Source organism: Pseudorca crassidens, chromosome 7, assembly GCF_039906515.1.
Source record: "Pseudorca crassidens isolate mPseCra1 chromosome 7, mPseCra1.hap1, whole genome shotgun sequence".
Lineage (NCBI taxonomy): Eukaryota > Metazoa > Chordata > Mammalia > Artiodactyla > Delphinidae > Pseudorca > Pseudorca crassidens.
Genome location: NC_090302.1, coordinates 63,559,742 through 63,574,473, shown reverse-complemented (window position 1 = coordinate 63,574,473; position 14,732 = coordinate 63,559,742). Strand labels below are relative to the sequence as shown.

The following is a 14,732-nucleotide window of genomic DNA, read 5'->3' as shown; positions in this document are numbered from 1 at the left end:
CTCATCTCAATTAAAAAAAAAAATTCCCTCTCAGGATTTTGTATAATAGGAGCAATGTACTATAAGTAGGATAATCCTTTCCTAATGCTGTTCATCTTCAGATAAGATGTCTCTCTTTTCATATCTACAATATGAAAGTTCATCTATTAGCAACCTTAAAAGACAAGCTTTATAGTGTAGCTTCATCTGTTTTGAACCAACAGAAAACTGAAAAGAAATAACCTTTCCATTCTTCTGACCCTGAGTTTCAGGAAAGTTGTCTCTATTGGCTTGGGAGTTCTTTCTTTGTCACTTTCACTTTTTTTAAATGAGAGAAACATCTGTTTGTTGGTTTATGTCGATTCAATTCCAGTAGACAAGGCTTGCAGGGTGGGCAAGGTAATATATTTGCTGGCAGCATTTTCTTGACAATATTGTTATTTTTCTCTTCTATGCTCTCAGGTAGGTGCTGTCAAACTGTTTTGGTGAACACAATATACAGAAAGGCTTTTTACCATCGAATGTACCACCGATGATAAAACATGATCACTATTTTTTTCTTGGGGGAGATATACAAAGCAGTCTTTTGCAGTGGTCGCACAACCAAAAGTTGATGGTCTTCTTTAGAAACAAATTGCTTTTTCCCTTTGAAAGGAAAAGTGGGTCTTTATTATAAACTGCAGAGTTGTTTTTGCAGGAACATTATATCTGCTTTGATGTTTAACTTCAACTCAAAACCAGGTAATTTGCACTTCAAAATAGGGCTCTTGATATTCACCTTTTTAGCTCTAAAAATCGGGAAAAAATGAGGACTTGTTGACCTGTTGTCAACTGTTCCTTTCCAGTATCCCCCAGGGCTGCACTGATTTTGACTGTTAAGTCGAGCAACTGAGATGCTTTGTCCTCCCCACAGCAGTTTGGAGATTAATTGCATTGCTGCTACACCGATTAGAGTGAGACAGTCATGCTATTTAATGGAATATTTTAAATAAAATTAGTCTAAGATATAACTCTCTCCTAGGTCTCCATAGGGGGAAAAAATCTGGTCAGTTTTCCTGACTTAAATACTTAATTTACTCATGATGAATATGTAGGATATTCAAAAGTTCATTTTCTTTATAGAATAAATAATGTGGCCTCTGAGGCACCCAACTAAGACTTACTTCATGTCTCTAAGTTCTAATAGTGAAGTGTTCTTAGCTGTTTATCTTTTTCTTTAAAGAAACGTCTACTTGTAATTTATGTGCAGGCATTTAGATAAATATTCTGTTTCATTGCTTTTTTGACTTTGAAAGTGGTACAGATTATAAAGACTAAACATTTGTGGAGAACACCCTCATAGCAAATTGTTGTGTACGTTATGTACTGGTGAATTCCAACATGAGCATAATTAAAAATACCATTCTCTGTCTAGAAAAGTACATTCCAGTATTTCTTCAAACAGTGTTCCCTTAGAATTTTGTCTCCCACTATGGACACTAGGCTAAAACTCAGATAATAATATCTTTTCTACACTGCCTAGCGGATTTTCTCTTTGATTCTCACAGATGTCAACAATCAGTGTTTTGTGTCACTCTCCATGCCCAGCAATGGAAGAGTAACTCAAAAAGCAGAGTATATTTGATTGCCCTCTGCTTCACTTCAGCACGTTTTAATTTACGTTGGAAATCTTTTATTTGTAGGTGTAGGGTTGGACCTAGTTCAGCGTTTTATATCATTGTGTGGACGCTGGAATTTTAAATATTTAAAATATCATTCTACCTGCTTATATTAGTAAATCGTCACAAGTCGAGTGGAGATTCTAAGATCAAAATTGCCTGATGTGTGTTTCTGAGTGCACCTGTGTGTGAGCAAGGGCTAGCATTTTTGTATGCCAAAGGATGGGCCTTGACTATAAATGATGGGAATTGTTGAGTTTGACTCCTTTGGTCTCCTAGAAATTCTTGTCTTCCTTGTCTCAGTGATATCATCATTTAGGTAAATTTTGTGTTCTGAAAGCCAAAAGTGACCATGAAGAGCAGATAAGAAGGTAGCACTGATTCTCATTCTCACTAGCTCAGTAAGGACTTCTGTTTTAGCCTCGGGCTCAGCATTGAAGTCTCCACTTGAGTTTTCTGTCCAACTCAGTGGAAGGATCAGTTCTACCTGGCTCTCGGGGTGTTGTAAAGATGACTGAACCTATATAAAGTGCTTTGAAGCTGAAGACTTTCTTTAAATGCTGCTGCTTCTTATGACTACTAACCACTGACGAGCCTCTCTGACTCAGATCTGAGAGAGCTTGTGTGGCGGTTGCACACAGCACGCGGGGTCCACTCAGCTGTGTGTGCTGAGTGGAGTTGTTGGACGAGACGACTGCCTTTTGGAGTGTTTCACCCGGCATTCTGTTTTTGTTTTGTAGCCTAACAGCAGTGGTCAAGTAGTAGGGAAAGTGCCTGGCCATTTCACTCCTGTCTTGGCACCCTCTCCCCATCCCAGTGCAGTGCGACCTGTGACCCTGACCATGACAGATACTAAACCCATCACTACATCCACTGAAGGTGAGGCAGCTTCACCTACAGCAACCAGTAAGTATTTCTGTAGGAAATGAGAAATGTCCATCAAAGGCGCCGTTGGATATCTGATCCAAGGTGGAAAACATGGCAACTTTTCCAGCTACCCGACCCGATGGAGATTTCTCATTTATGTGGAACTAGCAGGCATGAATGTGGCCTGGCCCTCGCAAGCTCTCTCTTATCAAATTTCACTCAGTGCATCCTATTTGAAAAGGGAGAAGCTTATTTGTTTGAGTAAATAGCTATAACATAAATAATAAGTCATGCCTGCTTGTTCAAGGTATACATTGAAAATGCACTGAATAACATAACAGTGTACAAGGTTTTTATATCACCCGAAGAGAGATTAGGTAATTGTTAGTTATTGGAGCGTTCCTATAGAAATTAAGCCCCTTCACAAGGCAGGCTGAACCAGTACCTCTGTAAGATAATTGCATGTTTACATCACTGCAGGTTATGTCATTGTGAGGAACAGTCACACAATGTTGGGTGGAGAAAACACTTCAGAGCTGAGTATTAGGCACATGTAAGCTACCTGCACTTTCATTGTCTGCAACTTTTAAAAAATTTTTTTTGATTATTTAGCCTATTATGGTGCATCAGGTATTAGGATTTTTAGCGTGGCCATAACATTTTAAATGTCAGAGATTTAGCCAGTGAATTTACATCGCACATACCAATAACCCAAATGATTCCTTCGCTTCTTTGTATAGAGTACTCATAAGTACACAGGAGTTATTACCCAGTTTTTCAATTGGCTTCATCCAAACTGCCAGCTTTTTAGAACTGGAGCTGGTGTGCACAGGTTGGTAAAGTGGAATGATAAAATTCCAGTCGGGAGGCATTAGCGTGCTTCTCGTCAATTATACTTATACGTTAAATCCAGAGCTTCTATTTTCATTTTTAGAACAAGAAAATCCCTATGCTCTGGAAATTCCTGTGTGAAATTACAGAGATTTAGAAGTACCACTGGTTCTTTCTTTCTTGGCCATTGGAAAGTGCTCTTTTTTTGTGGCCTCTGAAAGACTAGGAAGGAACCCTACAAGAAAAACGGATAATACTTGGAGTGTACAGTGAACTCGGCATTTCTTTCTCAAAGTTCATGAGGCCCCATCAAATAATAAAACCACACAAGCTTGTAATTCCCATCAGTAATCATTAATTCTCAGTAACTGGTTTGTTGATAGAGGGTCCTACACTAGTGAACACTTCCCTGAATGCACAGATGGATGAGACCCAGTCAAGGAAGAAAAAGAATCCTTTGTGCTACAGGTTAGCTATGTACATTACAGTCACTAAAATGCTACATCCAAATTTTAAAAGTGGATGCCTTGGGCATCTTTGAGCAAACAAAGTCAACACTTTAAATAAAAGCAAATAAAAAGCAAAGCTTTTTAAGTAGTTGAAAGTTGCAGAAACTTCTGGTACCTACTCTTATACTGACATTAATAGATTACATTCAAGGGAAGATCAGACCGAAACGATCACAGCTCACCTATGGGAGTACTGTCAGCCTGTTTGTTAATGAATTGTTCTTATACTCACATACAGGTTGATCAAAAAGAGATCTTATTTGACTTATAAAATCATAAAATATTCAAAGGAATGTTTTGGTTGTATAAAGATGGCTGCATCAGTCCATTTTCCACTCCTGCACAAAAGCGATATAGTGAGTCGTTTTTCTTTCCTAGAAACAAAGTTGTCGCTGCCCCTCCCCAGGCGCCACTGATGAGAAATTAGCCATTGAATTCATAAATCAGAAAAATTAAGGAAAACACAGAGGCCAAGGAAACCTCTTTCTCGTGGTTGAAAAGAAAGAATAGCACAGACTTGGTGCCCACTCTCTAAGGGTGAGGCTCTTCTTCAATGGTGTGTGTTGACTTCCAGAGGTCTGGAGATTGAATAGGGGACACTGGCTGCTTAGGGCTGCTCTTGAGTGAGCCCTTCATTCAGGAATAACTAAAAGGTGAATTGTGAGCATCTTCACTGTTTTAAAAAGTTGACCTAAAAAAGCCTCAATGGGCCAAATGAACATGGCAGAATTAATGTATTCGTTTTAAAAACGCCTTTTAAGAATTAACGTCTGGATTCCTCATTAATCTGATGGTTTTAAACCAAATATTATAGCTTTCTTCAGACCTATAGATGTAACATAAGTGATGAAAATTTACTTTTTCTGTTTATTCTGACATGGAACAATGGGATTGCTTAGCGCTGGGAAGATACATTAGTCCTTTCCTTTGTGAAAAAGAACAAACATCTTTAGGACTAGGGAGATGTTTTCTTTGAAAAATTCACTCTGCACCAAAAAGTACCTGTACAAAAAGTACTTGCAAGGTGAGACCGTAATAATTTAAGGAGTATTCACCATATGTCAACTCCCTCTCTGGACCAATCACAAAAAAATTGACTTTTTGTGCTTCTGGAAAAGAAATGATTTTTTTTCAGAAACATTTCTATCAAACTTAAGGGCATTTTCACATTAAATAAAATACTGAGCTAATTCATTCTATATGATATAATAAAATAGCCTTCTCCTTTATGTTAATAATGTTAGATATTCTTTTTAGTAAGACTTTTCTGTAAGACATTTTTCATCCTATATCATTCAAGCACATCTGCTTAAATCCCATCATTTAAACCTTTCACTTTTTCCTGACAGACTTTCAGTCTGCTTTTACATTTAGAATCACAGACCATCATTGATTATCCCATTATTAGACAACCAGGATCTTGTAAAAGGTACATCTAGGAAAGGGACCCTTCTATTTAGCCAGTCCTTGGTACTCCTGCAAGACTGTAACCAGAGCATGTGTGAGATGCCCACACCAAAGGATGGGATATGGTTACTGGATAGATTTTTTGGGAGGGGGATAAACCAGTCAACTCGAGGTCAACTGTCATTTATATCAGTGGTATTCACTCACACGAAAGAGGAGAGAAAGACATTGTGTTTTGTTTTTGGTTTTTTTTTTTTTTTGGTTGCAAGTCCCACTTCTCTGGGTTTCTTTGGCGTGGACAGGGTGTTCATTTGATAGTTCGCAATTTTTATCTTTGTTTTTGTTCTTCCTTAATCAGCCTACACAGCCTCAGGCACATCTCAAGCCAATCGATATGTGGGACTAAGCCCAAGAGACCCATCCTTCCTACATCAGCAACAGGTGGGCAAGTTTCACCCAGGTGTGATGGTGTAGCCACGCTTTTGCATTGGTGCTTTTTCTCCATGCTGCCTCTCAGATCTTGACTCAGAACGGGGCTCACGGGGCTTCTGAGAAAGAAATTGATCATTTCATTTTCCAAAATATCTTCTCATTTATCCATTGTTTCTCGCCTCTCTAAACAGGGTGTCTCAAATTGGCTCAAGACCTTTTCCTTCTCTGTAGCATATTTCATAACATCCATGAATAAACAGTGTTTCAGCCAGAGTATTTTTCTGTTTTACTGGCTATTGAGAGCTCACCAGCCTATACCTTCCAAAGACAAAAATTGTCAATTGATTTAAAAGCCGATTAAAGTAGGAGCACTACACAATTCACAATTTGTGTTTTTTTTTGAGCTCTTTCATATTTTCCAGATGTTTTACTCCTCATTTTGGTATTTTAGTCCAAGAAGATGAGTTTTGAAGCTAAAATCTCAGGCGACGCATCCTTCCTATTTTAATAGGTTTAAATCGGTTTACTGATTTCGGATGTGATAAAACACTTTTTTTTGGTTCTGCTTTCTTACCTCATTTATGTTTCAAGTAGCATTTTAAATTTCACATCTCATTAATGCTGTAAATTTAATGCAAATGAAGTGTTTACCCAAACTGTGAAAATATACAGCCAGGATTAATGGTAGCTTATAAACAAATTAGCCATAGTCAAAAGCGTGGACCATACAAATACAGAAATCCCACGATTCTAGTTACGGGATGACAGAAATCATTCTAAACGCTTCCAAATTTAAATATATTTTATGACGCATATGTTTGCTGCTCTCAAGTTTTGATAGCAGAGCAGTTTGAAATTAACAGTGTGCAAAATATTGCATAGGGAAAATATCTATAATGAATCAGAAAGAGCTGGTATTAATGAGCTTGCTCTTCATTTATAATATAAGTTGTATGTGCAACTGAGTTTTTACAGATGTAGCGAGCCTGCGCAGGTACTCATGCCAGCTTCTTTTGTTCTAGACTTGTCCACCTAGTTTATGCTTATCATGCCTATCTGTGCCTCATGTGGAACTTTCAAGTCCTGCCCAGTTGCAGGCCAAGGTGGCAGACTGCTTATATTAAAGGTCACCACATGCAGAGTTCAGAGAAAATCGTAAAGATGATAGCTTATTCAAGATACTTGATGTTTTGCCAGGTTTAAAAAAAAGCAAAACAAAACAAAACAAAAGAGTGAGAGCTAACTGAAAACATCTGTACACAGTTATGAAAATACCAAATAATAATTAGTGGTTTTGCCAGCCATTGGCTTTTCAACATAATTTTCTGAAATGTTGCTTTTTTCACCTCTAAAATTGCTATAATATGAAATATGCTATAATTACTGTAATATGGTTCTATTTGACAAATGTATATGTTCCTTGTGTTTTTTAGAAACATATGCAGGATTCATAGGTTTAGAAACTTATTCTCTTACAACTCATTTCGCATATTTTCAGAAATATTCTTGTCATGAGACTTGCATTCTTAATGACATGTCTCTAGTTTTCAGTTAACTTTTAATTCATAGAATCGTGCCTCTGTTATTTAAACCTTTAGCCCAAACACATTTAGAATATTATAACCACTTTCATGTATTTAGAAGCAATCTTCCCATCCTCCTGTCCTAACCTAAGGCAGCTTTAAGTTTTTAATTTATAACTTATGACTGTCATTAGAGCCTCATGTAATTATGATCACAAAAATTGATTATATAAAAGTTATTTCTTCTTTCACATGTCCAAGGATAAATCAAGAAAACTTAACAAGCATCAGGAAAATACTAGTCTTAACGTAGATAGAGTTCTGAGCACATTTTAATTGAAAAAAAAAAAAAGAAAATATATATATATATATATATATATATATGAGTTCTAGAACTACAAACTTTTTTCATCAAAGGCTGCCACTTGTTATTTAAGTAGACAATGTCAAGTGAAGACCTCTTACAATATAAATATGATTAGATGGGTCAAATATGGTGTACACTTATGGAATATATAATGTGTATTGATCTTTGAAAGAAAAATTATATAAGCTTCATAATGAAAAATATAATGTTCAGTTTTAAGTGCCATACAGACAGATAATTTGTCCTCTGTATAGTGAAAGAATTAGTGCTACTTTTTGAATTGAAGAAGCCCTATATGCCAATTCATAATAAGCTACAATTTGAGGCATGCAGAAAATGAGTGTATATGCGTATCATACTATACACGTAGATTACTAAACTAAGGCTCTAGTTAAAAGCTTTCAATTACTTTAATCCTTTCAAATTTTAACAGAATCCTAGAGATGAAGTTTTATGTTTACTGTCCAGGAACAGAGGGACAGGAACAGTTTAAATGACTTCAGTAGAGTAAAGGTTATTCTTTCGTACAGCAGAAATGAGATTGATTTACTGTGTCCTTTCATTACTTTCCAAAGATTTAAAAGAGACCACTCTTCTAGCAGCAGGTTTTAAATGCATTTGGTTTAAAGTACTCAGTGATGAATGGAAAGAAAAATCAAGGGGTACATGAAATAAAGGTAATCAATCATTTTATATTAGCTGGGAGAAATTCAAAATTAGAAAGGCAATGGTTTTAGTCTGAGAGAGTTCTTTTAAACATTCCCCTTAGCTTTTAATATACATGACCCCTTAAGAATAAATATTGTCACCAGGTACATTCTTCAGTTTATTGGCGACTGCTTTATAAAGATTTATCCTTTTAGGTTATGAAAAGTATTGATGTGCATTGTTGAGTGCTATTTTTTTCTTAGAAAAGAACTTTAATATAGCCTACATAAATTAGAGATAACAATAAATTTAAAATTGTTGAATAATTTTGACTGTCTTATAAATAATCCTTCCACACAATGACACTAAAGCAGAGCTTTCAATATAATTATTCCTAACACACAAGGACACTGACTTCTTAAATTAAGATGGGAAATATTAAAATTAACCCTGTACTCCACTGGTAAGAGTAATACATTCATTTTGGCAAATCTGAATACTAAAAGCATAAGCTTTTATAACCATTAACTTGGAATACATGCAGTTGTTATTAGTAATTATACATCACTGTGCTCCTTTTTATAATGGTTATTACTGATCATTACTGGTTGCTAACTGCCTTGAAATATAGTTTTTCTGACACAGGAATTCCACTACCATTCTTAATGTGATATCTCATTTGAATCTGAAAAATAAAATCACATAATCTTGAAGAATATTTCAAAAAAGATTTCTTTAAAACAATTGATTATTTTCCATTAAAAACAGTCCTCTAATTAGTCAAAATAATCAGCTCATGCCAGCTGATCAGAACTTTAAAGTTTCCCTTTATCTCTTAACTCAATCTTGAGTGTTTTTCAAGGTCTGGAACTAGACTGTCTTTGAGATGATTGGCTTATTTAATGCATTCACTATTGGCATGGGGGAAATCTTAAAATCAGAACTTCAATTGGAACTTCATTCTTTAACTTTTCTGTTGGACGATGGTGTGGTGGCTTGAAGAACTTGTGGGTTTTTGGCAAACCGAACTCTTTAGTCTCTGCTGAGAAATGTCTTTTTATGATTTGGAACTTTTTCAGAAGTGTCAAGGACCTCCTCTCTGGCTTAACTTCACAGAAGTTTAGTAAAATGCGGTGTTTCCTTTCCTCCTTATACTTCCTGAACACACTGTGCACATTCATTATGATAGGCAGTGAAGAAACCACACTTCCTAAATTTCATCTCCCCAAGAATATGGGAATTATATAGCAGAGTAGTGGGTATTGCTTAGAAAATACAGAAATTTTTGTATAATCCAGTCTAACAATTTTAGTATAAATGGCAAATATGAGACAGCTTACTTGAATTAGCACCAATTTCATATTGATCAGCCTCATAATGAACTTGCTAAATTGCAGGCCTTCTTTCTTTGTAGTCATAGAAAGTTTGGTAATATAAAAAGGTCTAGTTAATTTGATCACCGTTATACTAGAGTGTAAGGCCATAATAAAAGTATAAATCCTTACTGTTATACATCAGTACAACATATTTACAAAGCCCTTATTGCAAGTTGGAAAAAAAGTTTGTAGCTAAGAAGCTTCTTGTTTGGAAATAAAAGATTAGTATTCGAAGTAATTCGATTACTATTCATATCAATTACTATTCAAATACTATTACTCTTTGAGTGTCAAATACTATTACTCTTTGAGTGTCGTGTAGGCAAGGATAATGATCCAGATCTTAGGTGTTGCCCCTTGGGCAGATTTTTGAGGGAAACTAGATGGTCCCCATGCTTGTTTTTCTGAAACTCATTGAGTTGGGCTAAGGTACATATTAACCTTTGATATGGATTTGAGATTTGAGATGGAGCAAATGGGAGGTCACTTTTGCCTTCCCTGAGACAACAAAGTCAAGCCAGCTCTAGTTTATAAAATACAAGGCTTGTTTTCATAACCTCAAAATTATAATCTCCTGACTATATATGCTACTTATCATTAGAGCTAATGAATCAGTGGGCTGATCGACTCAAGTCCTTGCATTACTTCTCACAGTTGCATGGATTTTACTGGTGCCCGGGCTTCCGCATGTTACATCTCTTGCATGATTGTATGATGCTCTTATTTCAATTTCAGTCACTGGGCTACTTTCTATGAAAATATTTCAACACTTTTCTTGATAAAAATTTGAAACTAGAATTTGAAAGGACTTTTCATGACACTAAAAATTTCTGTTACACCCAATGGCCTTTTTAAGATGTTGCCTCTGTACGATTTTATGTTTGTTTATCTAAGATATTCATTGAAATCTCTTTATAATATTTGTCCTGACAAATGGCAAAGCCAAAGCTAGGTATGTTAAAACCACTGGCAAGGTAGTCTTTTGTTAAAGGCAAGCAATTGAAAGGCCACAAGTAGACTATCAACAAACTTTTCAATAAAGTCAGGAAGCAGGCTATCAACACTTGGGCTGTTCTTATTGTGTCTGTTATCATAATTGACAGCTTGACGTAAAACCCTATCACATGACTTCTGGGTAGGTATGTAAATGGATAAGAGGTCACCTTTCACATATGCTAGCTGGAAAGGAAACACATTTAAAGGAAGTTTCACTCAAAATAATGGCTATGCAAATGTTTAGCTTTTTGGCTAGTTCTTAAAATAAAAAAAAATAAAATAAAAAACCTTCCAAAGTCTGTCTTTTATCATTCATTCATTCACTTACTTTTATTGGGTATCAAAGGCTAATATCCAGATAAATTATTCTAGAGAACATAAAAATAAAATCGTTTGCTCTAACCTTAAATTTCAGTCAATGCAATCACAAGGGAGACAATTTTCTTTTCTGAAATTTTTAACTTCAGAAGGTCTAAGCAGAATCAGGGAAATAAAGGAAATTATGAAGAGTTATAATTATAGACATTTTAGCCTTAAATATTCTTGAGCTGCACATGAAAAGTAGGGTAGGAAAAGAATAATGACAGGCAAACTTGTGTCGTGGCAGACAAACAGGGATTAGGAGTCAGAAGGTGTGGTTTTAGTGACATGACAGGACATGTCTAACCTTGGACAGGCCTTTAAACCTTTCTGTCCTGTTCTTATCTTGGAAAGGAAAATGAAGAGGTTGAACTACATGATCTCCAAATTCCCCTGAAATCTTAAATTTTACAGATGAAAGTAGCCTCCATTTAAAAATTAAAAAAAAAAAAAACTTTTCATTTTCTAGTTCTTATGATTATGGTCAGTAGTGTTTATTTAGTTCATGAACTATGCATACACATTTAACTTAATCCTACCGTGTTTATTAAATATCAAGAAGCACGGTTTTCAGAATTTGATATTAGATGTAACTTTAAGGTACCAGGATGACCTTGAATATCTTTTTCATTTTTATATGTTTACATGCTCCACCTGTATCCCAATTTTATCTTGACCATTTTGTTTGTTCAGTAAAGCTACATCCTTTTCATTCAGAGGCCATTTTATTTGCTCTCTGGTAGGTGATTAATAAAATAAAAATCAACTAATCTAAGAGTTAAGAGGAAAATATGAATCCTGAAGGATTAATCGTTTTAATCACCCCACCCCCAAAAGCACCCCCACCCCCCAAAAATCTGTTTCTTTGGGGGCTATCTGGAGAAATGAAGAAACCTAGAAGAACATAAAACACACCTTTCAAGATATTCCCTTGAGGGTCCCTGTAAGCTTAAAAAAAAGAAAAGCAAAAAGATAAATTTACCTGTGTTGATTATTCTGTTTACAGTTTAATGGTTTATTGGTTCAACGGAAAGCTGTTGTCATCATAAGGGACTGTTAGTACTGTTTGCTGAGTCCAGCAAAGTAGAACATTTTCTTACCTTCTTTCTTTTGTTCCCAAAGCTAATTGTGAGGCATTTAACAAAAGCCCGTGTTAATAACAATGGAGGGCCGTCATGTGAATAAACAAACTCTTATTCTGAAATCACAGGCAATGTTGATTCTACCTGCATGAATATTTGAGTGTCGTGTAGGCAAGGATAATGATCCAGATCTTAGGTGTTTCCCCTTGGGCAGATTTTTGAGGGGAACTAGGTGGTCCCCATGCTTGTTTTTCTGAAACTCATTGAGTTGGGCTAAGAACAAGGTTCTCATTCCAGAGATTTTAGGGACATCATCTTAAGAACATATGCAGTGAAAACTTTACCTTCACTTCTTTCTTAGTTTGGATTTTTTCAACCCCATCCCTTCACTCATAGCTTTTTTGAAGGAGAATCTTAAACTTCCTTACCTCACCTTCTGTTTGCTTTTGGAAATCTGGGCATAATTGTTTTAATATAAAATTTACCTTAATTTTCTAGACAATCTTATGTCATGTTTGTGGATGCATATAAATTAAAGAATTAAAATTATTTATATGTGTGCATTTCTGTGAGGATGTGCATATGATCAGATCTGTCAAAGAGTCTGTATTGTTACAAATGTACGAGTTGCTACAAACACAACTTTAACAAACTAAATTTCTAAACTACTTTGCCCCTGGTGTTTTAAACTTGATTACTATAGGGGGAAAAAGTATCTCCCTATTTTTTGAGGAAAAATACTTGGAAAAATCACTAGGGCGTTGTTGAAGCTTTGCAGAAAATTTTTATGTTAATGAAAGGCATGTATTTATGTACCACTTAAAATTAAAGATTTAAAATTTAATTTAAAAAAAGAATTGATAGCTAAATTACATAACACCTACCCTCTCACAGGACAGAAATTGAGGAATCACTACCCTAAACTTAAATAAGATTATCACCTATTATTTTAAACATTTAAAGTCTAAACTAAAATCCGTTTTGGTTAGGAATTCTGAATTATGCTAATACCAAGAATATTTAACATGTTCCAAAAAGAAGCTTAAATACACTTAACCTTTCATCACCTGAGAATCTGTTCAAAATTTGCTGAGTCAGGACTATCTTATTCAAACAAGATTCTTAGGAATTGATTTCATTAGGAATTAGTATCATGGAAATTTTCAGTGAATATACAGTTTCTATTTTAATTGTTTATTGTTTCCCCTGTCCACACGATCACCTTTAAAATTTTGCTTAATCAAGAGGTTAATTATTAATTCAAAGGCTCTTGGTCAAGTAACCTGGTTAAGTAAGTTATAACATATAAGCAGGTATAAGTACTTCTCCTCAGAAACTTTTGGAAATGTTGATAATGCCAGTCCACAATCTAAATAGCTAAATAAATTTAAATTTTATTTTATATTTTCAGTAACTGAAAGGAAATTAATTCAATACTAATTGATATCCTGCCCATTTCTTTGGCATGTAGATTGTTAAATATACTCAGTGATCATTTTTTCTGTATTTAAGTATAATTATCTGTTTGGGAGAAGGTATTTTGATCATATGTACCTTAAGTATGGTTGAAAATGAATAGTTGTAGTCAGGTTTCATCCCTTTGAGACTACTGTTAGGAGAGAAAGTCCAAAAGTATGTTGATTTTAAGTGTTCAACGGGTGGCCAAAGACAGCCCTCTTGACATTTTGGAGGGATGATTAACAAAGAAACAAACAAAAAATTAGCAACATGAACAACAAAAAACTAACTGATTTACATATGCATTCTTCCAAGGAGACAACAGTGTCTCCAGTTGTCTGGGAGACAACAAGCCAATCAGTGAGTGATATTTAGGTCACCTGGCTTTGTGAAAATAGCTTTTCTTTATGAAAATTTCTCCAATATAACCTGAGAGGCTCATAGAAACTAACCTGAAATTAATTATTAGCAGAATTAACATGTGCTCTGCCTAGAGCTCTGCTCTACTCTGCCTCTCTTCTTCAGAATGTTTACTTGACTCAAAACTAGGACTAGAGCAGAATCTATGAGTGGTCCTTAAGGTAATCTTTATACGAAGCCAAGCTTCTTGAACTATTTTTAGATTGTTTTCATAGTATTGCTTGAAAAGAATATACTTTGAAGGAGCCAACTGACTACTGTTACTGAAGAAATAATTTTTCAAATTGCCCCATCACATTGCATTTCTGATGAGATGCTCCATTTTGAGCACTTTTTAAAAATCTTGCCATAAAATTTTCTCCTTTATGCAAGCATTAAGGTCCATTTTAAGAATATTTTTCATTCTAATTTAATTTCTTTACTGATATATGGCTTATTTATGACATATATTCTAAGCAAAATCTACATATCTTTCAACCTATCTATCTGTCTACATTAAGGGAATTTTTTCAGCTTTTTAATTAGTTAATTAATTGATTGGTTAATTAATTTTCAGTTCTTTAATTTATAAAATTACTTTTACCTGAAATATCAGTATAATTAAAATACATGTTTGGGGAATTTTAGGTGGTGTTTTTGGAGCCTCATAGATCTGTAGAAAAATGAGCAAAACCAAATATTCTGAAACTCCAGAATCACTATTACCTAGAGTGTATAGAAACTAGAGTCTAAAAGGAAAAGATTCTTAATAGCCAATTTTTTTTTTAGCCATAATGTTATCAGAAAGGATTAAAATAACTTATCATGAGTTTAAAGGGA

General features: G+C 34.9%; 1 protein-coding gene across 13 annotated transcripts in view; it reads left to right on the top strand.

Moving 5' to 3' along the window:
• Window positions 1–14,732, top strand: part of NFIB (nuclear factor I B) — a 440,917-nt gene that overhangs the window by 404,952 nt on the left and 21,233 nt on the right. For 6 of the 13 annotated variants that reach the window (XM_067744397.1, XM_067744402.1, XM_067744401.1 and 3 more), the window contains exons 9-10: window positions 2,378–2,543; window positions 5,610–5,692. The exons of 4 other annotated variants lie outside the window; for them this stretch is intronic. In XM_067744397.1, the coding sequence (XP_067600498.1) occupies window positions 2,378–2,543; window positions 5,610–5,692 (249 nt within the window). The remainder of the gene's footprint in view (window positions 1–2,377; window positions 2,544–5,609; window positions 5,693–14,732) is intronic. 3 more of the 13 variants (XM_067744403.1, XM_067744396.1, XM_067744399.1) reach the window with 1 other exon arrangement.